General features: G+C 58.0%; 1 protein-coding gene across 3 annotated transcripts; it reads right to left on the reverse strand.

Annotated features, from left to right (window-relative positions):
• Nucleotides 1-1126: 1126 nt before the first annotated feature.
• PLEKHN1 (pleckstrin homology domain containing N1) lies at nucleotides 1127-23122 on the reverse strand. 3 transcript variants are annotated; one of them, XM_056508330.1, is made up of 14 exons: nucleotides 22951-23122; nucleotides 21354-21453; nucleotides 16891-17037; nucleotides 16295-16375; nucleotides 15214-15301; nucleotides 12255-12379; nucleotides 11248-11385; nucleotides 10829-10909; nucleotides 7706-7775; nucleotides 6419-6573; nucleotides 5229-5408; nucleotides 4217-4360; nucleotides 3721-3769; nucleotides 1127-2531 (listed from the first exon to the last, which is right to left on the reverse strand). In XM_056508330.1, the coding sequence occupies exons 1-14, from the start codon at nucleotides 23028-23030 to the stop codon at nucleotides 2335-2337; spliced, it is 1635 nt and encodes a 544-aa protein (XP_056364305.1). In that variant the 5' UTR covers nucleotides 23031-23122; the 3' UTR covers nucleotides 1127-2334. The 3 variants fall into 3 exon arrangements, with proteins under 3 accessions (XP_056364305.1, XP_056364306.1, XP_056364307.1); XM_056508331.1 differs by lacking the exon at nucleotides 4217-4360; XM_056508332.1 differs by lacking the exons at nucleotides 4217-4360; nucleotides 5229-5408.
• Between the last annotated feature and the right edge of the window lie 1272 nt (nucleotides 23123-24394).

Below are 24394 nucleotides of genomic sequence, written 5' to 3' on the forward strand. Positions count from 1 at the left end.
TTTTTACAGCCACAAATCCACCTGGAGCAGCACCTGGATAAGAAAAACCCAAACCCAGGTCCTGACAAACCCCGGGGAGAATTTGGTCAAGGATTAAGGATAAAACAGGAGCTCAGGAAATCCTCCTGGAGAGGAAAATTCTGCAAAAAATTCACTTCCACCAAAGCAGAGAGAGGGAAATGATCTCACAGAAATCCACGAGGGAATTTTAATAATTAAAATGAGATGGGATTTTTATTTTTAAAAATGCTCACCCTCAAATGTTCACGGCAGTACCTCTGAGTAAGAATACTCAGAATAAATTGGATATTTTGGGGGTTTTCAGGTACAAATCCCCCCCCAAAACAAACCTGAGAGAAAACAAACCACAAAAGAACCCACACCCTCCTGGGTGTGCTCGTTTTACAGAACTTTTACAGAAAATTAAACACATTTACATTTAAATACACACGACCCACCCAGACTTTACATGTAAACTTTGCTGGATGCCTCCCGAAGATAAAAAAAAAAAACCCAAAAAAACCCAAAAATACAAGTGGAGATATTCAAGTACAAATCGTTGTGGCTGCACCAGAGGAAAGATCAGAGCAGAGGTTTTGCTGCTGTGCTCGATTTGCAGCAAAGGTTAAGGATTGAGGTGAAAATATTTGGTTTTGCTGCTGATCTTCTAAAGGAAAATAATAATAAAGGGAAATAACCCTGAGACTCTGTCCTGTGCTGGCCCTGGAGGGGACACCAGGGACATCCCAGCCCCCCGGGAACTTTCTCCTCTGAGGAATTGATTTTTTTTGTCCTTGCTTGGGCAGGATTTGGGGTGAGCCCAGGCAGGGAGGGACCCCCGAGGGGAATTTTGGGGGTTCCCCGCAGGCAGAGCTCAGGGAGCAGGCACAGCTCTGGAGCAGCTCGGGCAGGAAGGAAATGTCCTGGCATCAAGAGGAAAGGAAATAAAATCCCCCCGAGCTGAGATCTGCTTGGGTTGGGTTCGTTCTTTTTCTCCTTCCACCTTCTGTCTGCGGCCTCGGGGCTGGCAGGACGAGCCTGGGAGCCTCTGGGTCTGCAGGGGGGCAATCCTGGGAGCAGGGGGCAATTCTGGGAGCAGGGGGGCAATTCTGGGAGCAGGGGGCAATTCTGGTCTTGCAGGACAATCCTGGGAGTCTCTGGTTTTCCATGAGACAATCCTGGGAGTCTCTGGTGTTGCTGGAGGACAATCCTGGTCTTGCAGGACAATCCTGAGAACAGGAGGACAATTCTGGGAGCCTCTGGTTGAGCAGGAGGACAATCCTGAGAGTCCCTGGTTTTGCAGAAGGACAATTCTGGTCTTGCAGGACAATTCTGGGAGCCTCTGATTTTACAGGAGGACAATTCTGGGAGCCTCTGGGCTTGCAGAATGACTGTTCTGGGAGACTCTGGTGTTGCTGGAGGACAATCCTGGGAGTCCCTGGTGTTGCAGAAGGACAATTCTGGTCTTGCATAACAATCCTGGGAGCCTCTGGTGTTGCAGAATGACTATTCTGGAGCCTCTGGTGTTTCTGGAGGACAATCCTGGCAGCAGAAGGACAATCCTGGGTTCACAGGACAATCCTGGGAGCCTCTGGTGTTGCAGAATGACTGTTCTGGAGCCTCTGGTTTTCCAGGAGGACAATCCTGGCAGCACAAACGTCCCTGCCAGCCTCGTGTGCCGGGCCAGGACGGCCCAGAGCCCCCCTGCAGCCTCCAGAGCTCTCTGGGGGGATCCTCAGAGGCACCAGCTGAGGGCTCTGCTGTGAAGGAATCCCACAAATCCCACAAATCCGGGCAGGATTTTGGCTTTGGGCACCGAGTCCCTCCCAGCTGAGGGAGCCTGGCCCTTTTTGCTGCTCCATTTTCGGGGGGCACAGCTCCCCCTGAGCTGTTCCTGCAGCCCCCCAGAGCCTGGAGCTGCCGTGCTCTGCCCCACAGCCGGGTCTGGGCAGGAACTGGAGCCCTGGAGCAGCTCAGGGCTCTTCCCTCGGCATCCCTGATCCCAGGGAGGGAAAATCCCAGCAGCTTTTCTGTGCCTGGAGCTGCTCAGGGCTCTTCCCTCGGTATTCCCGATCCCAGGGAGGGAAGAACCCGGCGATTTCTGCACCTGGAGCTGCTCAGGGCTCTTCCCTCGGCATCCCCGATCCCAGTGAAGGAAGAACCCGGCGATTTCCGTGCCTGGAGCAGCTCAGGGCTCTTCCCTCGGCATCCCCGATCCCAGGGAGGGAAAATCCCAGCAGGTTTTCTGTGTCTGGAGCAGCTCAGGGCTCTTCCCTCGGCATCCCCGATCCCAGTGAAGGAAGAACCCGGCGATTTCCGTGCCTGGAGCAGCCCCTAGACCTGGAACACCTGGAGCTGGTCCTGGGCAGGGCCCGGGGGGCTGCAGGGGGGCCCCAGCTCCCTCTCCTCGGCCTCCCACAGGTTGTCGTAGCTGAAGTCGCTCTGGGAGCTCTGGAGCTCGGCGTAGTCGTGGGAGGAGCCCACGGAGTCCCGGCAGGGACAGGGCGCGTCTGCCAGCGCACAGGGGACACCTGGGGGACACGGGGACACGGGGTCAGGGACAGCCCAGGGGACACCTGGGGGACACGGGGTCAGGGACAGCCCAGGGGACACCTGCGGGGACACGGGGACACGGGGTCAGGGACAGCCCAGGGGACACCTGCGGGGACACGGGGACACGGGGGGACACGGGGTCAGGGACAGCCCAGGGGACACCTGGGGGACACGGGGGACACGGGGACACGGGGTCAGGGACAGCCCAGGGGGGTGGGGGGAGAGGAGGAGAGCACAGAGCAGGGGGAGAGAGGGAGGAGGTCCTCGGGGTGGGAGGGGAAGGCAGGACAGGTGACACAGGACAGGTGACACAGGTATGGGACAGGTGACACAGGTATGGGACAGGTAACACAGGACAGGTGACACAGGACAAGTGACACAGGACAGGTGACACAGGACAGGTGAAACAAGCACGGGTGACACAGATACAGGACAGGTGACACAAGACAGGTGACACAGGTAAGGACAGGTGACACAGGACAGGTGACACAGGCACAGGACAGGTGACACAGGTACAGGTGACACAGGTACAGGTGACACAGGCACAGGCACAGGACAGGTGACACTGGACAGGTGACACAGACACTGGACAGGTGACACAAGACAGGTGACACAGGCATGGGACAGGTGACAAGGTACAAGTGACACGGGACAGGGGACAAAGGCACAGGTGACACAGGCACGGGACAGGTGACAAGGCACAGGTGACACCAGACAAGTGACATGGGACAGGTGACACAGGCACAGGTGACAAGGCACAAGTGACACAGGACAGGTGACACAGGCATGGGAGAGGTGACAAGGCACAGGTGACACCAGACAGGTGACACAAGCACAGGACAGGTGACACAGGACAGGTGACAAACACACAAGTGACACTGGACAGGTGACACAAGCACAGGACAGGTGACAAAGCACAGGTGACAAGGCACAGGTGACAAGGCACAGGTGACACAGGCTCAGGACAGGTGACACAGGCACAGGACAGGTGACACAGGACAGGTGACAAACACACAGATGACAAGGCACAGGTGACACAGGCTCAGGACAGGTGACAAGGCACAGGTGACAAGGCACAGGACAGGTGACAAGGCTCAGGACAGGTGACAAGGAGGGCGAGGGCAGAGCGCAGCTCTGGAGGACGCTGGGGACGGGCAGGGGTCTCACCTGGGGGATGCAGAGCACGGCTCAGGTGTTCCTGTGGCAGGAAGGGGATCTGGGGACAGAGGGGACAGTAGGTGAGGGTGGCACAGCCAGGGGAGGGTGGCACAGTGCTGTGGGGGTGATGCTCTATAGGGTGATGCTGTGTGGGGTTATGCCCTATAGGGTGATGCTGTATGGGGTTATGCCCTATAGGGTGATGCTCTATAGGGTGATGCTGTGTGGGGTTATGCCCTATAGGGTGATGCTGTATGGGGTTATGCCCTATAGGGTGATGCTCTATAGGGTGATGCTGTATGGGGTTATGCCCTATAGGGTGATGCTCTATAGGGTGATGCTGTATGGGGTTATGCCCTATAGGGTGATGCTCTATAGGGTGATGCTGTGTGGGGTGATGCTCTATAGGGTGATGCTGTGTGGGGTTATGCCCTATAGGGTGATGCTCTATAGGGTGATGCCCTACAGGGTGATGCTGGCACCCCTGGCACCCCGGGCACTGCACCTCAGCTGTGGGGTTTTCGGGGATCAGGCTGCACAGGCTCCTCGGGGGCTCCTGCCCGCTGCTGCTCCTGCCCTTGGCTCTCCTGGCGCTGCTCCCCCTGCGCAGCTCCTGCCCCAGGCTGGGCCAGCCGGGCTGAGCCAGGCTCTGCAACGACAGCACTGCCCTGAGGCTGCCCTCCTCCCACTGGGAGCACTGGGAGCACTGGGAGCACTGGGAGCACGCAGCTCCAGGCTTGGGAATCGCCCTGGAGCTGCCCTGGATTGGGGATGGGATGGGATGGGAATGAGAATGGGATGGGATGGGATGGGATGGGATGGGATGGGATGGGATGGGACTGGGAATGGGACTGGGAATGGGAATGGGAATGGGAATGGGAATGGGAATGGGAATGGGAATGGGAATGAGAATGGGAATGGGAATGGGAATGAGATGGGAATGGAACTGGGATGGAACTGGGGATGGGACTGGGATGGGACTGGAACTGGGATGGGATGGGATGGGACTGGGAATGAGAATGGGACTGGGACTGGGACTGGGAATGAGAATGGGACTGGGACTGGGATGGGAATGGAACTGGGATGGGATGGGATGGGATGGGATGGGATGGGATGGGATGGGATGGGATGGGATGGGAATGAGAATGGGAATGGGAGTGGGAGTGGGACTGAGAATGAGATGGGAATGGGAATGGGAGTGGGACTGAGAATGAGATGGGAATGGAACTGGGATGGGACTGGAATGGAACTGGGTTTAGAACTAGGACTGGGGATGGGACTGGGATGGAACTGGGGCTGGGACTGGAACTGGGATGGGATGGGATGGGACTGGGATAGGACTGGAACTCAGACTGGGATGGACTGGGACCCCTCAGCAGCCTTTCTCAAGCTGAGCCAGGACCAGCCCAGGCTCCAGCAGGGATTTGCCCCAAGCCCACAGCAAACCCCACCAGCCCCACAGCCCCATCCCAGGGGGATCCCCACAGGCACCCCAGGATTTTTTGGGGCTCACTTACATGCAGAGGCTGGGAGTAGCCAGGGGAGAGGGGCTCCTCGGGGGGGGGCAGGAAGCAGTGGCCATCAGGCAGGGAGCCACTGGCCTGGGACAGCTGGGTCAGCGTGGTCACTCTGCCTCCGGACGCCCAGGAGTTGGTCCGGCCGTCCGAGCTCAGGGATCCCCTCCCACTGCTGGTGAACTGCAGGGGACAGGGACAGCCTTGGGGACAGGGACAGCCATGGATCTGGGGACAGGGACAGCCTTGGGGACAGGGACAGCCTTGGGGACACAGACAGCCTTGGGGACAGGAATGGATCTGGGGACAGGGACAGCCTTGGGGACACGGACAGCCTTGGGGACAGGAATGGCCTTGGGGACAGGGAAAGCCTTGGGGACACAGACAGCCTTGGGGACACGGACAGCCATGGATCTGGGGACAGGGACAGCCTTGGGGACAGGGACAGCCTTGGGGACACAGACAGCCTTGGGGACAGGAATGGCTTTAAAGACAGGGACAGCCTTAGGGACAAGAATGGCCTTGGGGACAGGAATGGCTTTAGGGACAGGGGCAGCCTTGGGGACAGGAATGGATTTGGGGACAGGAATGGCTTTGGGGACAGGAATGGCTTTGGGGACAGGAATGGATTTGGTGACAGAACAGCCTTGGGGACAGGAATGGTCTTGGGGACAGGAATGGATTTGGGGACAGGGCAGCCTTGGGGACAGGAATGGCTTTGGGGACAGGAATGGCTTTGGGGACAGGAATGGATTTGGGGACAGGGGCAGCCTTGGGGACAGGGACAGCCTTAGGGACAAGAATGGCCTTGGGGACAGGAATGGATTTGGGGACAAGGACAGCTTTGGGGACATGCCCTGGCCGTGCCCCACCTCTGCTGTGGATGGCTTCGCTGCCATTTCTGGCTGCACAATGCTTTAACCAATTCCCAGGCACCCAGCCCCACCCCAGCCGACACAGGGGTGCCCCTTTCCTCGCAGGAATCACAGAATATTCCCGCTGGGAATCCCTGGCAATCATTCCAAAACCCAAAACCCAAATTCCTGTCCTTGTGCCAGAGCCCAACCTCTGCTTTTGAAGGACTCCGGTGCCCGTGCAACACTTTAAACCCTTCCCAGGGCTCAGCAGCTGTGTCACCGCGGTGTCACACACAGGGACAGCCCCGTGTCCCCTCCCACAGCTCGGCCCCTCACCTGGCCGGGGTGGGGCAGCCTGGAGCCCGAGAAGCTCTCGGAGCCCGACAGGGAGGGGTCGGCGTTCCGGAACTGCGCCGTTTTCAGGCAGTAGAGCCACTCCTGGTAATCCCGGTAGCTGGGACAGGTCACTCGGATGGAATTTATCAGCCGGCCTGGGAAAACATCCCCCAGCCCCGCGCTGATCCCGCAGGAACCCTCGGGAACGCTCCTGCTCCATCCCACCCCGCGTTCCCTGCAGGTGCTGGGGGAGGGAAGGCTCTGCCCTCAGAGCACACAGAGATCCCAAATTTCCCGGCAGGGCAGTTTGGGGAGCCCACCTGGAAGGTGCTGGGGAATGGAACTGGGAAGAGCTGAGCTGCTTCCCTGGGCTGGGAAATGGGATTGGGAAGAACCAGACTGTTCCTGTGCTGGGAAATGGGTTTGGGAAGAGCTGAGCTGCTTCCCTGTGCTGGGAAATGGGTTTGGGAAGAGCCAGACGATTCCTGTGCTGGGAAATGGGATTGGGAAGAGCTGAGCTGCTTCCCTGTGCTGGGAGATGGGATTGGGAAGAGCCAGACTGTTCCTGTGCTGGGAAATGGGATTGGGAAGAGCCAGACTGTTCCTGTGCTGGGAAATGGGATTGGGAAGAGCCAGACTGTTCCTGTGCTGGGAAATGGGATTGGGAAGAGCTGAGCTCTCCCTGTGCTGGGAATTCCCCCTCCAGCTGCCAGCCCTGTCCCTGTGCTGTCCCCAAGCCCCACTGCCAGCCCACAGGAGCAGGGAGAAATCTTTTCCCTTTCCATGTGGATCAAACACCCCTGGGAGCTGCTGGATTGGTGGTAGCAGGCAAGGAGGAGCCTGCACCTATCTTTATATTCCATGGGATTTTTCCCTTCCATTTTCAGAGTAACCTCAGCACAACTACGGTGGTTTAACAGGAAAAGGACAAAAAATGGGATTGACCCCAAAGGAAAATGGAGCTGCCCAGTTGCCAGAGTCTGCATGTTTAGACTCCCACTCGGACAAAGGAACAGGTGACAACTTTGTCCTCCCTAAACAACCTCCATTAAAGATGCTAATGGCACTAATGCCTTGGGGCAATTAATTCCTTGTTAATTCCTCCCCAATTAATAAACTCAGGAGCTGTTTCTGTGCTGACCCCTCGGGAACGCTCCTGCTCCATCCCACCCCGCATTCCCTGCAGGTGCTGGGGGAGGGAATGCTCCGCCCTCAGAGCACACAGAGATCCCGAATTCCCCAGCAGGGCAGTTTGGGGGGCACCAGGAGGGTGCCAGCCCCACCCACCTTCGATCAGGAACGAGGTTTTGTCGTTCTCCTCGAAAAGCACCTGGATGGCGTTGAGTGGGAGCTCTCCCTGCGGGCACAGGGGGACGGGGTCAGCAGAGATCGGGGGGCACAGGGGGATGGGGTCAGCAGAGATCGGGGGGGCACAGATGGGGTCAGCAGAGATCGGGGGGCACAGATGGGGTCAGCAAAAATCGGGGGGCACAGATGGGGTCAGCAGAGATCGGGGGGGCACAGATGGGGTCAGCAGAGATCGGGGGGGCACAGATGGGGTCAGCAGAGATCGGGGGGCACAGGGGGATGGGGTCAGCAGAGATCGGGGGGGCACAGATGGGGTCAGCAGAGATCGCGGGGCACAGATGGGGTCAGCAGAGATCGGGGGGCACAGATGGGGTCAGCAGAGATCGGGGGGCACAGATGGGGTCAGCAGAGATCGGGGGGCACAGGGGGATGGGGGTCAGCAGAGATCAGGGGGGCAGAGGGGGGAATGGGGGTCAGCAGAGCTCAGGGGGCAGCTCGGGGTGCAGCCCCTGCAGGCACTGCCCAGCCGGGCTCTGCTGCACCAGGAGTGATCCCAGAGAGATTCCTGTCCCCTGCACATCCCAGTGACATTCCTGTCACCTCCTGCACATCCCAGAGAGATTCCTGTCCCCTGCACATCCCAGTGACATTCCTGTCACCTCCTGCACATCCCAGCAGGGTCCCTGCTTTGTCCTGCACATCCCAGTGACATTCCAGCTGCCTCCTGCACATCCCAGCGAGATTCATGTCACCTCCTGCACATCCCAGCAATATTCCTGTCCCCTGCACATCCCAGAGAGATTCCTGTGTCCTGCACATCCCAGTGACATTCCATCCCAGCCCTTTTCCCATTGCAGGATTGGGGTAAGCCCATCCCAGCCCCATCCCAGCCCTTTTCCCACCGCAGGATTGAGATGAGCTCCATCCCAGCCCCATCCCAGCCCTTTTCCCACTGCAGGATTGGGATGAGCTCCATCCCAGCCCCATCCCAGCCCTTTTCCCACTGCAGGATTGGGGTAAGCCCATCCCAGCCCCATCCCAGCCCTTTTCCCACCGCAGGATTGGGATGAGCTCCATCCCAGCCCCATCCCAGCCCTTTTCCCACTGCAGGATTGGGATGAGCTCCATCCCAGCCCCATCCCAGCCCTTTTCCCACCGCAGGATTGGGCGGGGCTGCTCCCCCGGCCGCGGGAAGGGAAGCAGCCCCTGAGGAGGCTCCCGTGCCCCGACACGCCCGTGGAAAAGCAGGTTCCCTGTGAATCAGCTCGGGCACCGTGGGAAGGGAGCAGGGCCTGGGAAGGAACCTCGCACGGGGCAGGTTTGGGGTTTCAAAAGAGATGAGCTCATGGGAGAGCCCAGCCCCGATCCCAGGAGCTGCAAACACATTCCCGAAACCGGCTGTGCCCCAGGCGTGTCCCAGCTGCTGGCAAACGGCTCCCGGAGCTGCCCTGGGATGGGGAGAGCTCTGCCCGGGCAGGGGAGCAACAATGGGATTCGGTAATTCCCTCACTACCGGGAATAACAATGGGATTCGATAATTCCCTCACTCCGGGAATAACAATGGGATTCGGTAATTCCCTCACTAATGGGAACAATAATGGGATTCGGTAATTCCCTCACTACTGGGAATAATAATGGGATTCGGTAATTCCCTCACTCCGGGAATAACAATGGGATTCGATAATTCCCTGATTCCCGGGAATAACAATGGGATTCGATCATTCCCCCACTCCCGGGAATAACAATGGGATTCGATCATTCCCTCATTCCTGGGAATAACAATGGAATTCGATCATTCCCTCACTCCCGGGAATAACAATGGGATTCGATCATTCCCTCAATCCCGGGGGTAATTCACCAATTCCCTCACTCCTGGGAATAACAATGGGATTCGACCATTCCCCCACTCCCGGGAATAACAACGGGATAACGACACTCCCTGCCGTCCCCAGGGACATCAGTAAAACATCCTGCGGGATGTGGAGCCGACCCCGCGGGCTCGGGGGGGATTCCCGGCCCTGCAGGTGTGTTTGTCCTGCCGGGTGACCCGGGGGTCGCAGACAGGGCACTGCTCCTTCTGCCACGTCTGCTGCAGCTCGGGAGGAGCAGCGAGCTCACCAAAGGATGCCGGGGATCACAGAACCACAGCGGGGGAAGGCACAGAGCCCCGAGCACCACCCTTAACCAGCTGTGCCCCAGGTGCCACCGCGGCTGTCACTGTGTGGCTTTAGGGCCATTCTGAGTGCTCGGTGCTCCTGCCTGTGTTCCCTCCTGTGTCCCTCTCCCTCCTGTGTCCCATTCCCGTGTCCCCTCCATCCTGTGTCCCCTCTTGTATCCCCTCCCTTTCTGTGTTCCCATCCCTCCTGTGTTCCCTCCTGTGTCCCTGTCCCTCCCGTGTCCCCTCTTGTATCCCCTCCCTTTCTTGTTCCCATCCCTCCTGTGTTCCCTCCTGTGTCCCCTCCCATTATTGTTCCCATCCCTTCTGTGTCCCCTCCCTCCTGTGTCCCCTCTCGTCCTCTGTCCCCTCCTGTATCCCTTTCCTTTCTGTGTTCCCATCCCTTCTGTGTCCCGTCCTCTGTCCCCTTCTGTGTCCTCTCCCCTCCTGTCTCTCCTCCTGTGTCCCCTCCTGTGTCCCCTCCCCTCCTGTGTCCCGTCCCTCCCTCCTGCGTCCCCTCCTGTGTCCCCTCTCCTCCTGTGTCCCCTCCTGTGTCCCCTCTCCTCCTGCGTCCCCTCCTGCGTCCCGTCCCTCCCTCCTGCGTCCCCTCCTGTGTCCCCTCTCCTCCTGTGTCCCCATCCCTCCTGTGTCCCCTCCTGTGTCCCCTCTCCTCCTGTGTCCCCTCCTGTGTCCCCTCCCTTTCTGCGTCCCCTCCTGTGTCCCCTCTCCTCCTGTGTCCCCTCTCCTCCTGCGTCCCCTCCTGCGTCCCGTCCCTCCCTCCTGTGTCCCCTCCTGTGTCCCGTCCCTCCCTCCTGCGTCCCCTCCTGCGTCCCCTCCTGTGTCCCCTCTCCTCCTGTGTCCCCTCCCTCCCTCCTGTGTCCCCTCCTGTGTGTTCCCGTGGGAAGGGATGGCAGCCCCCGTTCCCTGTTCCCGCCGGGAGGTCTCACCTTGAAGCAGAGGCCGTGGGGCTCCTCGGACACGATCACCAGCGTGGAGGGGTAGAGCAGCAGCAGCCGCTCGTGCTGCTCCTGGGGACGAGATGGGGAGGGGCTGGAGCCTGGGGCAGCCCGGGCTCAGAGCTGGGCTGGGCTTCGTGCTGCTGCCGAGCCCGGGCAGGGGAACCGCTGAGCTGGGACATGGTTTGGGAAGAGCCAGGCTGGGAAATGGGTTTGGGAAGGCTGAGCTGCTTCCCTGGGCATGGAAATGGATTTGGGAAGGGGCGGGATCCATCAATGCATCCATCCATCCATCCATCCATCCATCCCCTGCATCCATCATCCATCCATCATCCCTCCATCCATCATCCATCCATCACACATCCACCCCTCCATCCCTCCGTCCACCCCTCCCTCCATCCCAGTCTCACCTGGAAGGGCAGGTGCTGCAGCCTCACCCTGGACACACACAGGATTTCCCCCAGGGACTGGCGCTGGGTCCCTCTCCAGTCCTGCACGGGCAGGTTCTGCACCGACCACAGCAGCCCCTCCCTGGGGCCACGGCCAGCCTGGGGACAGAGTGACCACAGAGTGACCACACAGCCCGCAGGGACAGAGTGACCAGAGTGACCACAGAGTGACAGAGTGACACAGTGACAGAGTGACACAGTGACAGAGTGACCACAGAGGGACCAGAGTGACCAGAGTGACCAGAGTGACCACGGTGATCACAGTGACAGAGTGACACAGTGACAGAGTGACCAGAGAGTGACCAGAGAGTGACCAGAGTGACCAGAGTGACCACGGTGATCACAGTGACAGAGTGACCACACTGCCCACAGGCACCCCGCCCCCCCTGTCCCCACCTGGGGACACTTTTGTGGTGTGGCAGGAGCAGGAAATAATAAATAAACCTGGGCAGGAGTCACTATTCCAGCTGGGGATGGACAATCATCCTCCACACCTGGAAATGCCTTTCCAAGGGGGAAAGAAATAAAAGAAAAGGAAAGGAAAGCAGGAAGGGATAAATAAACCTGGGCAGGAGGGACTTTTCCATCTGGGAGTGGACACCACACCACAGCAGCTGGAAATGCCTTTCCAAGGGGACATTTCTGTGTGACAGTGGGAGGGAATTCAAACACCCCCAGAGACTGAGGCAGAGAATCTCCTGAATCTGGGCCTGTTTCAGGCTTCAGCCTCCTCCTCCTCCCGATGTTTTGCAAGCCCTGGGTGGTTGCACAAGCTCCCAAAAGCGTGAGAGCTTCTCTGAGCCAGACCCAGCTCTGACACAGAGGTTGTGCTGGTGGCACCCGTGGGTGGCAGCTCTTCCTTCAGCACATCCCCCTGCTCAGAGCCCTCTTGCAAGCTCTTTTTGCACCTTTTCCCCAGGAAAGCGCCCCAAAGGGGATCCATCCCAGTGGGACAGCAGGACACCCACCTGGGACAGCAGGGGCAGGGCCAGGCTCCCTCCACACAGCTGGATCTGCTTCTCCAGGTGGTACAGCCACTGCCTGAGCTCAGCCTCCGAGGGGCAGAACACGACCAGGGGGTTCAGCAGGGGCCCTGGGGGGGACAGGGGGTCAGGGATGGCAGATCCTTGGGAACCAGGCTGAGCTGCCAGGCTGCAGGTCCTCGTGGGTGTGGGGACACCAAAGTTCTGCTGTCACCTCCCTCCAGCCCTTCTTGTCACCCTTCAGCCACGGCAGAGCTGCCACACTCTGCACAGCCCTCGTGGGTGTGGGGACACCAGAGCTCTGCTGCCACCACCCTCCAGCCCTTCATGCCACCCCCTTCCAGCCCTTCTTGTCACCCTCCAGCCACGGCAGAGCTGTCACACTCTGCACAGCCCTCATGGGGTCTGGGGACATCCCTGCTCTGCTGCCACAACCCTCCAGCCCTTCGTGCCACCCCCTTCCAGCCCTCCCTGTCACCCTCCAGCCACGGCAGAGCTGCCACACTCTGCACAGCCCTCATGGGGTCTGGGGACATCCCTGCTCTGCTGCCACCCCCTTCCTGTCCTCCCTGTCACCCTCCAGCCACGGCAGAGCTGCCACACTGCACAGCCCTCGTGGGGTTTGGGGACATCCCTGCTCTGCTGCCACCCCCTTCCAGCCCTCCCTGTCACCCTTTAGCCATGGCAGAGCTGTCACACTGCACAGCCCTCATGGGGTGTGGGGACACCAGAGCTCTGCTGCCACCCCCTTCCTGTCCTTCCTGTCACCCTTTAGCCATGGCAAAGCTGTCACACTCTGTATAGCCCTCATGGGGTCTGGGGACATCCCTGCTCTGCTGCCACCCCCTTCCTGTCCTTTGTGCCACCATGGCAGAGCTGTCACACACACCCATCCCCCCAAAGGGGAGCTGGGGACACCAGAGCTCTGCTGCCACCACCCTCCAGCCCTCCCTGTCACCCTTTTGTCACATCCCCTCCCGAGACTGCTCCAGCCCCTTCTCAGACACACCCAGCCCTGACCCCCAGACACTTTTTGACCCCGAACCAGGCTCAGAACAAAGCCCCAAGCCAGCCCCAAAGCCAAGCCTGACCTCCAGGGCCGGGTTTCAGTTCCAGCCCCAGCAGGTGGGAAGGCTCTGTGGGCAGGGGCTGTCCCAAGGTGCTGCTCCCCCTGCACAAATCCCCCTTTATCTCCCAGCTCCACCTTGTATGTGGAGCAGCAGCAGCTTTCTGACACCGTTTGTTTGTTTATTTAATTATTGCCTCAAGCCAAGCTGGGGACGGCCCCGGACACCCCTGGGAGGGAGGGACAGCCCTGCAGCTGCTGCATTTCAGTTTTTTCATCTCTCAGGACACAGCCCAGCCTCCCAGCCCTCCCCACGCGGGCAGGATGCAGAGGGGATGTTGTGATTAATCATTTACACCCGAAGCCCTGCTGGCTCAAGGATCTGCGGGACGTGCAGTGCCCAGATAAGCCGGATGAACGAGCGGGACTTTGCCCTCCCGCGGTATCTTTAGTGCCCTAATTCTGCATTATTTGTAAACAAGGCTCCACGGCGCCTTTGAAGGCTGCAGGAAATGCGGGCTGAGCGCGGCTGGGGCGGGGAGGCTCCCCGGGTGACCCGAGCCCACGGCAGCAATTCGGCATTTTCTGGGCACCCACGTGCCCCCGGCTCGGGTTTGCTGCTTCCTCCTCCCGGGCTCTCCCCGCCCTCGCAGGGCGGCGATGCTGCTCCTCGCTAATTAAACGCGGCTCATTAAGGCTGCCAGGGCACGACCCTCACCCCGGCACACCCGAGGGCATCACCCACTGCCACATTCCCGGGAGGGAGAGAAAATGGGGGAAAAAACCTCCCGGGACACGGGGCACGCCTGGGGCTGCGCTGGGAGAAATTTGAGCTGTGAATTCATTGCCATTGTCCCAGAGCCACTGGGTGTGTGCCAGCCACCCCTCGGGCTCCTTCCTGAGTCTGTCTGTCCTTCCCCTGCCTGTCTGTCCTTCCTCTGCCTGTCTGTCCTTCCCCTGCCTGTCAGTCCTTCCCCTGCCTGTCAGTCCTTCCTCTGCCTGTCTGTCCTTCCTGAGTCTGTCTGTCCTTCCCCTGCCTGTCCGTCCTTCCTGAGTCTGCCTGTCCTTCCCCTGCCTGTCTGTCCTTCCTCTGCCTGCCTGTCCTTCCCCTGTCTGTCTGTCCTTCCTCTGCCTGTCCTTCCTCTGTCTGTCTGTCCTTCCCCTGCCTGCCTGTCCTACCCCTGTCTGTCTGTCCTTCCTCTGTCTGTCCTTCCCCTGTCTGTCTGTCCTTCCCCTGTCTGTCTGTCCTTCCTGAGTCTGTCTGTCCTTCCTGAGTCTGTCTGTCCTTCCCCTGCCTGTCTGTCCTTCCTCTGCCTGTCAGTCCTTCCCCTGTCTGTCCTTCCCCTGCCTGTCTGTCCTTCCCCTGCCTGTCTGTCCTTCCCCTGTCTGCCTGTCCTTCCCCTGTCTGCCTGTCCTTCCCCTGTCTGCCTGTCCTTCCTCTGTCTGCCTGTCCTTCCTCTGTCTGCCTGTCCTTCCTCTGTCTGTCTGTCCTTCCTCTGCCTGTCCTTCCCCTGCCTGCCTGTCCTTCCCCTGTCTGTCCTTCCTCTGTCTGTCTGTCCTTCCCCTGTCTGTCCTTCCTCTGTCTGTCTGTCCTTCCCCTGTCTGCCTGCCTGTCCTTCCCCTGCCTGCCTGTCCTTCCCCTGTCTGTCTGTCCTTCCCCTGTCCCTCCTTCCCCTGTCTGCCTGTCCTTCCCCTGCCTGTCCTTCCCCTGTCTGTCCCTCCTTCCCCTGTCTGTCTGTCCTTCCCCTGCCTGTCCCTCCTTCCCCTTCCCTTGGGAACGCTCCAGGGCAATCCCAGAGCCCCTTCTCACCCAGACTCCCTCCGAAGGGGTTCCCCAAACGCCCCGGCAGCCCAGGCTGGTGCAGCCCCCAGACCCACCTGAGATGTGGAAAGCGTGGTCCTGCTGCCCCAGCTCCTGCCCAGCCCCCAGCTCACGCACCTGCAGCTCCTTCAGAGGCAGCAGCCCCTGGGGAAGGAGAGGTTACTTTGGTTATTTTGGTTATTTTGGGCTCCATCCTGCACCAATCCCCAGTGCCACGCTGAGGAATATCTTTATATTCCACGTTTTGTGGGTTTGTGTTTTTTTGGTTTTTTTTTTCAATTTTTAGAGAAATCTCAGCAGAACTACGGTGGTTTAACAGGAAAAGGACAAAAAATGGGATTGACCCCAAAGGAAAATGGAGCTGCCCAGTTGCCAGAGTCTGGATGTTCAGATTCCCACTCTGACAAAGGAACAGGTGACAACTTTGTCCTCCCTAAACAACCTTCATTAAAGATGCTAATGTGCCTTGGGGCAATTAATTCCTTGTTAATTCCTCGCCAATTAATAAACTCAGGAGCTGTTTCTAAAGGAGCCAGGAGGGTTTGAGGCGTTGTTTGTTTCCTGACGTGGGAGTTTTCATTTTCAGGCTGCCTTGGGGGTGACTGGAGAGGTTTTACTGACGTTTTACACCAACCTCAAGTCACCTAAGGGCTAATTAATCATTTCTAAGAGGAACTAATTTTACAATCATCTCCCAGACATGCTCAGCTTTAGTTCCTCACTGGTGTGTGGAGGAAGGGAGCACTCAGGGCTGTTTCACAGCTCAGCCTGTTTGGCTGTGCTGCAGAACTTCATTCATTATTTGCAGCTCCCCAGCACCAGCAGGTTAAAAGATTCATGAGTGGTTTGCCAGCAGAGCTCTCCCTGAGGCTGAGGTTTCTCTTCCACAGAATAATTCAAGTTGGATCCTGCAGATGGAGAACTCCCCAGAATCCCCACAGGCACTAAGACTGGGGGGGATTTTGGGTTTCCCAAGGCTCCAGGACACCTGAGCAGCTCCACCTGCTGCTGCCTGTCCCTGGGGTCCCTTTATTCCTTTAACCCTTTATCAGGGGGCAGCTTTTGGGACAAAACACCTTTTAGAGCCTGGCATCCCCCAGGAAGGGACCTGGGGACATGGGCCAGGTGATGCCATACCTGGTAGGTGAGGCCGTTGGGAGCCGTGGACTGGAAGTACAGGTAGGACTGGAAGAGCTCCAGGAAGCAGCTGTTGACCTCCTGCAGAAGGGAGACCTGGGGTTAAATCAGGGCACCTTTGGGGCTAAATCAGGGCACCTTTGGGGTTAAATCAGGGCACCTTTGGGGTTAAATCAGGGCACCTTTGGGGTTATCTCAGGGCACCTTTGGGGTTAAATCAGGGCACTTTTGGGGTTAAATCAGGGCACCTTTGGGGTTAAATCAGGGCACCTTTGGGGTTAAATCAGGGCACCTTTGGGGTTATCTCAGGGCACCTTTGGGGTTATCTCAGGGCACCTTTGGGGTTAAATCAGGGCACTTTTGGGGCTAAATCAGGGCACTTTTGTGGTTATCTCCCAGCCTCCCTCTGCATCCCAGGCTGACCCTGCATGGAGAAGCTTCTCCCAGGGCCACTCTGTGCTCGTGGAAACCCTTCCCAGGTGCCCACAGGGATGTGGGGCAGCACTGGAATTCTCCAGGATCCCATTTCCCAGAATTACTCCTCCCTTCCCAGCCCTGGGCAGAGACACCCCCACAAAGAGGAGCCCCAGGTTTACCTGGCAGTGCTGGAACTTAAACTTGACCTTGGAGTAATAAATCATCTTGCCCAAATTCCTGACCATTGTTTTCCTTCGGCCCTTCTTGAACAGGCTGGGGAACCTCTGCTCCAAGTTTTCCTTCTGGTTTTCCTGCTTCTGGATGATCTGCAGTGAGGATACAGGGGGAGGACAGGTCAGAGGCACTGCCAGGACACCTTCCCAGCAGGGATTCCTGGGAGAGGTGCCCAGGATGGGCTGTTTGTTGTTGGGTCTCCTTGCCAACGTGGGGCCAGGGCTGGGACAGATCCTGACCTACAGCTGCAGTTTCTGGGCTGGAAAAGAGGGGGGACAGAGGCACATTTCAATTTGAGGTGTCCCAAACCATCCCTGAGTGTCCCTGTCATGGGGTTCAGACCCTGGGAATTCATTCTGGGTGAGGAAGGTTTGGGGTTCAGACTGGGAATTCATTCTGGGTGAGGGAGGTTTGGGGTCCAGACTGGGAATTCATTCTGGGTGAGGGAGGTTTGGGGAGACCCTGGGAATTCATTCTGGGTGGGTGAGGGAGGTTTGGGGAGACCCTGGGAATTCATTCTGGGTGAGGGAGGTTTGGGGTGCAGACCCTGGGAATTCATTCTGGGTGAGGGAGGTTTGGGGTCCAGACCCTGGGAATTCATTCTGGGTGAGGGAGGTTTGGGGTCCAGACCCTGGGAATTCATTCTGGGTGAGGGAGGTTTGGGGTTCAGACCCTGGGAATTCATTCTGGGTGAGGGAGGTTTGGGGTGCAGACCCTGGGAATTCATTCTGGGTGAGGGAGGTTTGGGGTCCAGACTGGGAATTCACTCATCCCATTCCTGCTGCCCGTGCAGGGACAGCTGCAGGTGCCCCTGATGGATGGGCTGAGGGACTGGCAGGGACAGACAGACAGACATTCCCAGCCCTGCCATTCCCAGCCCCGTCCTGGGGGCCCCTCCATGACTCAGCCCTGTGCTATGGGGTCAGCCCTGCCCTGACATGGGGGAGAGGGATTGGAGCTGGGGAGCTGGGAATGGAGCTGGGGAACTGGGAATGGAGCTGGGGAACTGGGAATGGAGCTGGGGAACTGGGAATGGAGCTGGGAATGGAGCTGGGGAGCTGGGAATGGAGCTGGGAATGGAGCTGGGGAACTGGGAATGGAGCTGGGGAACTGGGAATGGAGCTGGGAATGGAGCTGGGGAACTGGGAATGGAGCTGGGGAGCTGGGAATGGAGCTGGGGAACTGGGAATGGAGCTGGGGAACTGGGAATGGAGCTGGGGAACTGGGAATGGAGCTGGGGAACTGGGAATGGAGCTGGGAATGGAGCTGGGGAACTGGGAATGGAGCTGGGGAACTGGGAATGGAGCTGGGGAACTGGGAATGGAGCTGGGAGTGGGGAACTGGGAATGGAGCTGGGGAACTGGGAATGGAGCTGGGGAACTGGGAATGGAGCTGGGGAACTGGGAATGGAGCTGGGAATGGAGCTGGGGAACTGGGAATGGAGCTGGGGAGCAGGAACAGGAGCTGGAAGCAGTCAGGACCTTTTCACCTGCAGAGCTCAGGGCTCCCTCCAGGGGCTCCCTGAATTTGCTGTTTTCAGGACACGAGTTAACCCTTTCCTGCTGGAATCCTCCCCCCAGTTCCCCAGCCATGGAGCAGAATTCAGGAAACATTGCCCAGTAAAGGATTCAGGGCAGCTCAGAGCAGGGAAAATGGTGTTTGTGTCACAGAGCAGAGCAAAGAGCAGCTGGTCACGGGTGCAGCAATAACAAAACACAGCTGGATAAGGCACCAGCAGCACCTGGCAGTGGGGAGAGGGTGAGGTGATAAAATCGTGGGCACAGAGATAAGGAACAGCAGCAGCACCAGCAGCTGCTGCTGCCCGGGACGTGGCAGCCAAAATTCCCAGGAATGAACGAGGCACTGAGAGGAAGAAGCGATTCGGGAGCTGGGAATGCAACAGCAAGGCTGGGAAAAGCTTCCAGAGGGAGGGGCAGAGCTCCACTGGTGTGGCAAGGAATAAATGGAATGTTTCCCTCTCCCAGGCAAGGCTGGAGGGGTGGCAGTGAGACTGAGGAGATGGAGCAGCTCCAACATGGAAAAACGGGGTCACATCCCTGAAACCTGCTGCCCTTCCTTCCCAAACCATGGGATGCCTCAGCCAAAGCTGAAGGGCTCTGGAGTTTTCCCTCCCTCTGGAATTCTGGGCTCCTCCAGCCCCGCCCCAGCCCATTCCCGTTATCCCAGTGCCTCCCAGGCTCTGCCCATCCCGGCTCTGCCGGGCTCTGGGAGCTGCAGCAGCCCTGACATGTTCTCATCCCGCAGGTAGAACGAGTTCCTCTCCCCCTGTGAATCAGCAGCAGGAAGAGCTCAGCTCTGCCCCGGGGCTCTGGGAGCTGCTGTTTCATGGGAAAAGCCCCAGGCGAGGGCTCAGGGGGCGCATCCCCCCCTGGCTGTGCCTGGGAGCTCTGGGAATCAGGGCAGGGGGTGCTGGGGGTGCGGGGATGGCACCTGCCCCGCTCCCAGGTCGCTGGTTGGGCCATGCCACCTCCTGGGAGGTTGCCCTGTGCTGGCAGCTCTGCTCTGAGCCGGCCCTGCTGCTGCTGCTGCTGCCAAAAACACAGCAGGGCAGAGGGGCAAAGCCCAGGAACCCTCCAGGCCACACAGGGAGCATCCCCTCTGCCCCAGGTGAGGGTAAAAACTAAAATTCTGCTCCACCTCCTTCCTTCTGTGCCTGGAGAGATCCCAGTGATTCCTTCCCCAGGATCTACTGACACTGACAGCCCATCCTGCTTCCCCAGGGAATATCCAGCATCCATCTGGGACCTGCTTGTTGTGACCTGCTCCCATTGGATCCAGCTGATTCCCACAGGGACCTTCCCCGGAATTCCCTCTGCCGTGCCTCAGTTTCCCGTTCCCGGAATTCCCTCTGCCGTGCCTCAGTTTCCCTTTTCCTGAATTCCCTCTGCCGTGCCTCAGTTTCCCTTTTCCGGAATTCCCTCTGCCGTGCCTCAGTTTCCCCTTCCCTGGAATTCCTTCTGCCGTGCCTCAGTTTCCCTTTTCCCTGAATTCCCTCTGCCGTGCCTCAGTTTCCCGTTCCCTGAATTCCCTCTGCCGTGCCTCAGTTTCCCCTTTCCCTGAATTCCCTCTGCCGTGCCTCAGTTTCCCGTTCCCTGAATTCCCTCTGCCGTGCCTCAGTTTCCCTTTCCCGGAATTCCCTCTGCCGTGCCTCAGTTTCCCTTTTCCCGGAATTCCCTCTGCCGTGCCTCAGTTTCCCATTCCCGGAATTCCCTCTGCCGTGCCTCAGTTTCCCTTTTCCGGAATTCCCTCTGCCGTGCCTCAGTTTCCCCTTCCCTGGAATTCCTTCTGCCGTGCCTCAGTTTCCCTTTCCCGGAATTCCCTCTGCCGTGCCTCAGTTTCCCTTTTCCGGAATTCCCTCTGCCGTGCCTCAGTTTCCCGTTCCCCACACACCTGTCTGGGGCTGATGAACACCCAGCACAGCCCAAACCTTCCCAACCCCACGCACAGCCCCGGCCCACCCAGCAGGACCCCCGGGGGCTCCCGGCTCCCCTCTGCAGCGCTGGGAACGGGAACGGGAACGGGAGCGGGCCGTGGGCAGGGTGGTGCCCGGGGCAGCTCTGCCCTTCCTGTTCCCTTCCCAGGCTGCTCTCACTGCAGCGTGGGAATGAATCATCCCACCTGCCAAAGCTCGCCGGCCTTTCCCTCCACTACAGGCGACCCAGAAACAAAGGAACCCAGAGCAAAGGGTGGGGACATGTCCTCATGTCCCCATGTCCCCATGCCCCCATATCTGCATGTCCTCATGTCCCCATATCCTCAATCCCCATGTCCCCCTATCCCCATACCCATGTCCCCTGTCCCATATCCCCATATCCCATATCCCCTTATCCCACATCCCCACATCCCCAATCCCCATATCCCCTACCCCCATATCCCATATCCCCAATGCCCATATCCCATGTCCCCATATCCCATATCCCCAATCCCCAATGCCCATATCCCATGTCCCCAATCCCCAATCCCCTATCCCCAATGTCCATAACCCCATGTCCCCATATCCTATATCCCCATATCCCATATCCCCAATCCCCTATCCCCAATGCCCATAACCCCATATCCCATATCCCATATCCCCAATCCCCACATCCCCATATCCCTTGTCCCCATATCCCATATCCCCACATCCCATATCCCCAATCTCCAATCCCCAATGCCCATATCCCATGTCCCCAATGCCCATAACCCCATATCCCATATCCCATATCCCACATCCCCATATCCCCAATCCCCATATCCCATATCCCATATCCCCATATCCCACATCCCCATATCCCATATCCCATATCCCATATCCCATATCCCACATCCCCATGTATGTCTGCCCTCGGGGTGGGTGGGAATCAACCCCTGGGGCAGTGGGGAGGGGGCTGGAGCTGCTGGAACTTGCCTTTGCTGGAATGTACTGCAGGATTTTGTCCGTGGTCGTGTCCCTCTCCTCACTTCCATCCATCCCAAAAAAGCTGGGCAGCTTTTTCTTGCCATTTTGTCTACAGAGGGAAGGAGAGAAAAAAAATAAAATAAACCCAAAATACACATGGAAACCCAGATCCAGGCTGAGGCATGATGAATCCTCCCAGAAATAAGGAAGTCAGGACACCAAACAAGAAATTTGTCACGGGCTTTGGAGTCATCCCAGCCCAGCCAAGGCTGACAAAGCCTGGGTGAACCAGGACGGGATTCTGCTGCATTTATCGGGGTTTTCCTGCTTTTTAACACATCAGCTTGGCTTGTCTGTGCCCCCAAGTCAGCACAGGGCCCGGATTCTCCATGGCAGGACACAAAGCCAGCCCTGCACCAGTCCCAGGCAGCCACTGGTGCACTGGGACGTGCTGGGAACTTCCTGGGAAAAGCAGGATAATGCTGAGCGTGGGGGCTGGGAGTCAGGGGGACAGCACAGCTCTACCCCACGGGATTCCCTCTCCTTCACCCCAAATTCCCCGAGGGATCCCCTCTCTTTTACCCCAAATTCCCTGAGGGATCCCCTCTCTTTTACCCCAAATTCCCTAAGGGATCCCCTCTCTTTTACCCCAAATTCCCCAAGGGTTCCCCTCTCTTTTACCCCAAATTCCCTGAGAGATCCTCTCTCTTTTACCCCAAATTCCCTGAGGGATCCTCTCTCTTTTACCCCAAATTCCCCAAGGGTTCCCCTCTCTTTTACCCCAAATTCCCTGAGGGATCCCCTCTCTTTTACCCCAAACTCCCTGAAGGATCCCCTCTGTTTTACCCCACAGAAACTCCTCAGGTTCCTACAGCTTTGCCCCCGATTTCTGGCATCACAAAACACCAAGGGGACACTTCAGGGTCTCCTTTTAATCAGTCTGGCAGAGTTTAGGGTTTTTTTGGCACAGCCCTGACTCTGAACCCAGCACAGACAGGCCTGGCAGGTTCATGAGGAATCACCTGGTTCCCTCCAGAGCTCTCTCCCAGCTCTGATGGGAGCAAGTGGGAAAGCTGGGAAGCTGCAGTGAATTCCCTGGAAGCTCAATTTTGGGACCTGAGCACTGCCCAGACCCAAATCCCAAAGGATTTCACTGAAGGATATTTTCTGCTCCTCCTCCTTTGGGTTTACAAACACAAATCCTCCAGCAGACTGCTGGGATTTGGGGTTTTCTCCCTAAAGCCTGAGGAATGGGAATGTTGTTTCCACCATAACTCGGAATAAAAACCACTCCCGAGTGAAAACTGGAAACATCAGGTGTTCTGCACCTTGTCCCACCGCGGGGAGCTCAATTCCCCAAACAAAAATGAACTCAGTGCCGCTTCTCCCGAGGGCTGGAGCTCTGGGAATTCCATCCCAGGCACTCGGGGCGAGCTGATCCCGGGGTCTGCAGCCCCCAAAGCAGCGGGAAATGGGAAATCCCCTATCCCGGGAGAGATCCTGCAGGAAACCCAGACCCGCTCCCGCACCCAGAGCACCAGGGGGAACTGGGGGTAACTGGGGTATTCGGGGAACTCGGGGTTCTCGGGAAATGCGGGGTACTCACTCCTTCTTCAGCGAGGGTTTCCTTCGGAAGGAGCTCCTGAAGCCGCCGGGAGCCTGCGGGACGCAGGCGATGTTCCCCATGCCGGGATCGCTGTGGGACCGCTGGAATTCCTATGGGGTTTCTGTCGGATCTCTGTGGGATTTCTGAGGGATCGCTGTGGGATCTCTATGGGATCGCCCCGCAGAGCCGGGATCTCTCCGGGTTATCTCTGGGATTTCTCTGGGATCGCTCCGGGATCGCTCTGGGATTTCTCCGGGATTGCTCCGGGATCTCTCTGGGATTTCTCCGGGATCTTTCTGGGAACTCTCTGAGTTCTCTGTGGGATCACTCTGGGATTTCTCCGGGATCTCTCTGGGTTCTCTCTGAGTTCTCTCCGGGATCGCTCTGGGATTTCTCTGGGATCGCTCTGGGATTTCTCTGAGTTCTCTCCGGAATCTCTCTGAGTTCTCTCCGGGATCGCTCTGGGATTTCTCTGGAATCGCTCCGGGATCTCTCTGAGATCTCTCCGGGATCTCTCCCGCTGCCGGCCGCTCCTCTCCCCGCCGCTTCTCGAGTGGGTGTGGGCAGAGCCCAAACCGATCCTGCCCCTCGCTCCCGCCCCGGGGCTGGGAGGGGCGAGCCCGGTACCTGTTCCCTGCGAGCTGAGCCTGGGAAGAGCCGAGCGAGCCGGAATTCCCGGGACACGGGGGCATTCCCGAGGCACCGGGGCTCGGAGCCCGCCGGGAAATCCATCCCGGAGCGTTTTCCCGAATGGAATTCGGCCGCCGCGAGCGCGGAGATAAGGATGGAGCGAGATAAAGGCGGCGGTTGTTGTTTAAGCATTAACAAAAATCTCCGGGGTTGCTGCGGTCGAAGGGTTCCAAAGGGTGCCCCGTTCCCGGAGGGGGTGAAGATACAAAAAATAAATATTTTATCCCAAACTTCCTGAGAAATCCCCTCTCTTTTATCCCAAATTCCCCAAGGGATCCCCTCTCTTTTATCCCAAATTTGGCTGAGGGATCCCCTCTGTTTTACCCTAAATACCCCAAGGGATCCCCTCTCTTTTATCCTAAATTTGGCTGAGGGATCCCCTCTCTTTTACCCCAAATTCCCCAAGGGATCCCCTCTCTTTTACCCCAAATTCCCTCAGGGATCCCCTCTCTTTTACCCAAATTCCCTCAGGGATACCCTCTCTTTTATCCCAAATTCCCCGAGGGATCCCCTCTCTTTTACCCCAAATTCCCTTTAGAGGGATTCCCTCTCTAAAATAAATGCACAGCAGGAAAAAAGTATCAAACAGGGGACACCAATCAAAATCTAGGAATGATGGAGAATGGAGATGTGCATAGCAGCAAAAAAAAAAAAAAAAAAAAAAAAAAAAAAAAAGAATATTTGTAGAAGAAATGCTTTTAAAGGAAGCAAACTAAAGATTTCTGAGTGTGCTGTGAGTGCATGGAAATACAAA

This window comes from Oenanthe melanoleuca, chromosome 21, assembly GCF_029582105.1.
Source record: "Oenanthe melanoleuca isolate GR-GAL-2019-014 chromosome 21, OMel1.0, whole genome shotgun sequence".
Lineage (NCBI taxonomy): Eukaryota > Metazoa > Chordata > Aves > Passeriformes > Muscicapidae > Oenanthe > Oenanthe melanoleuca.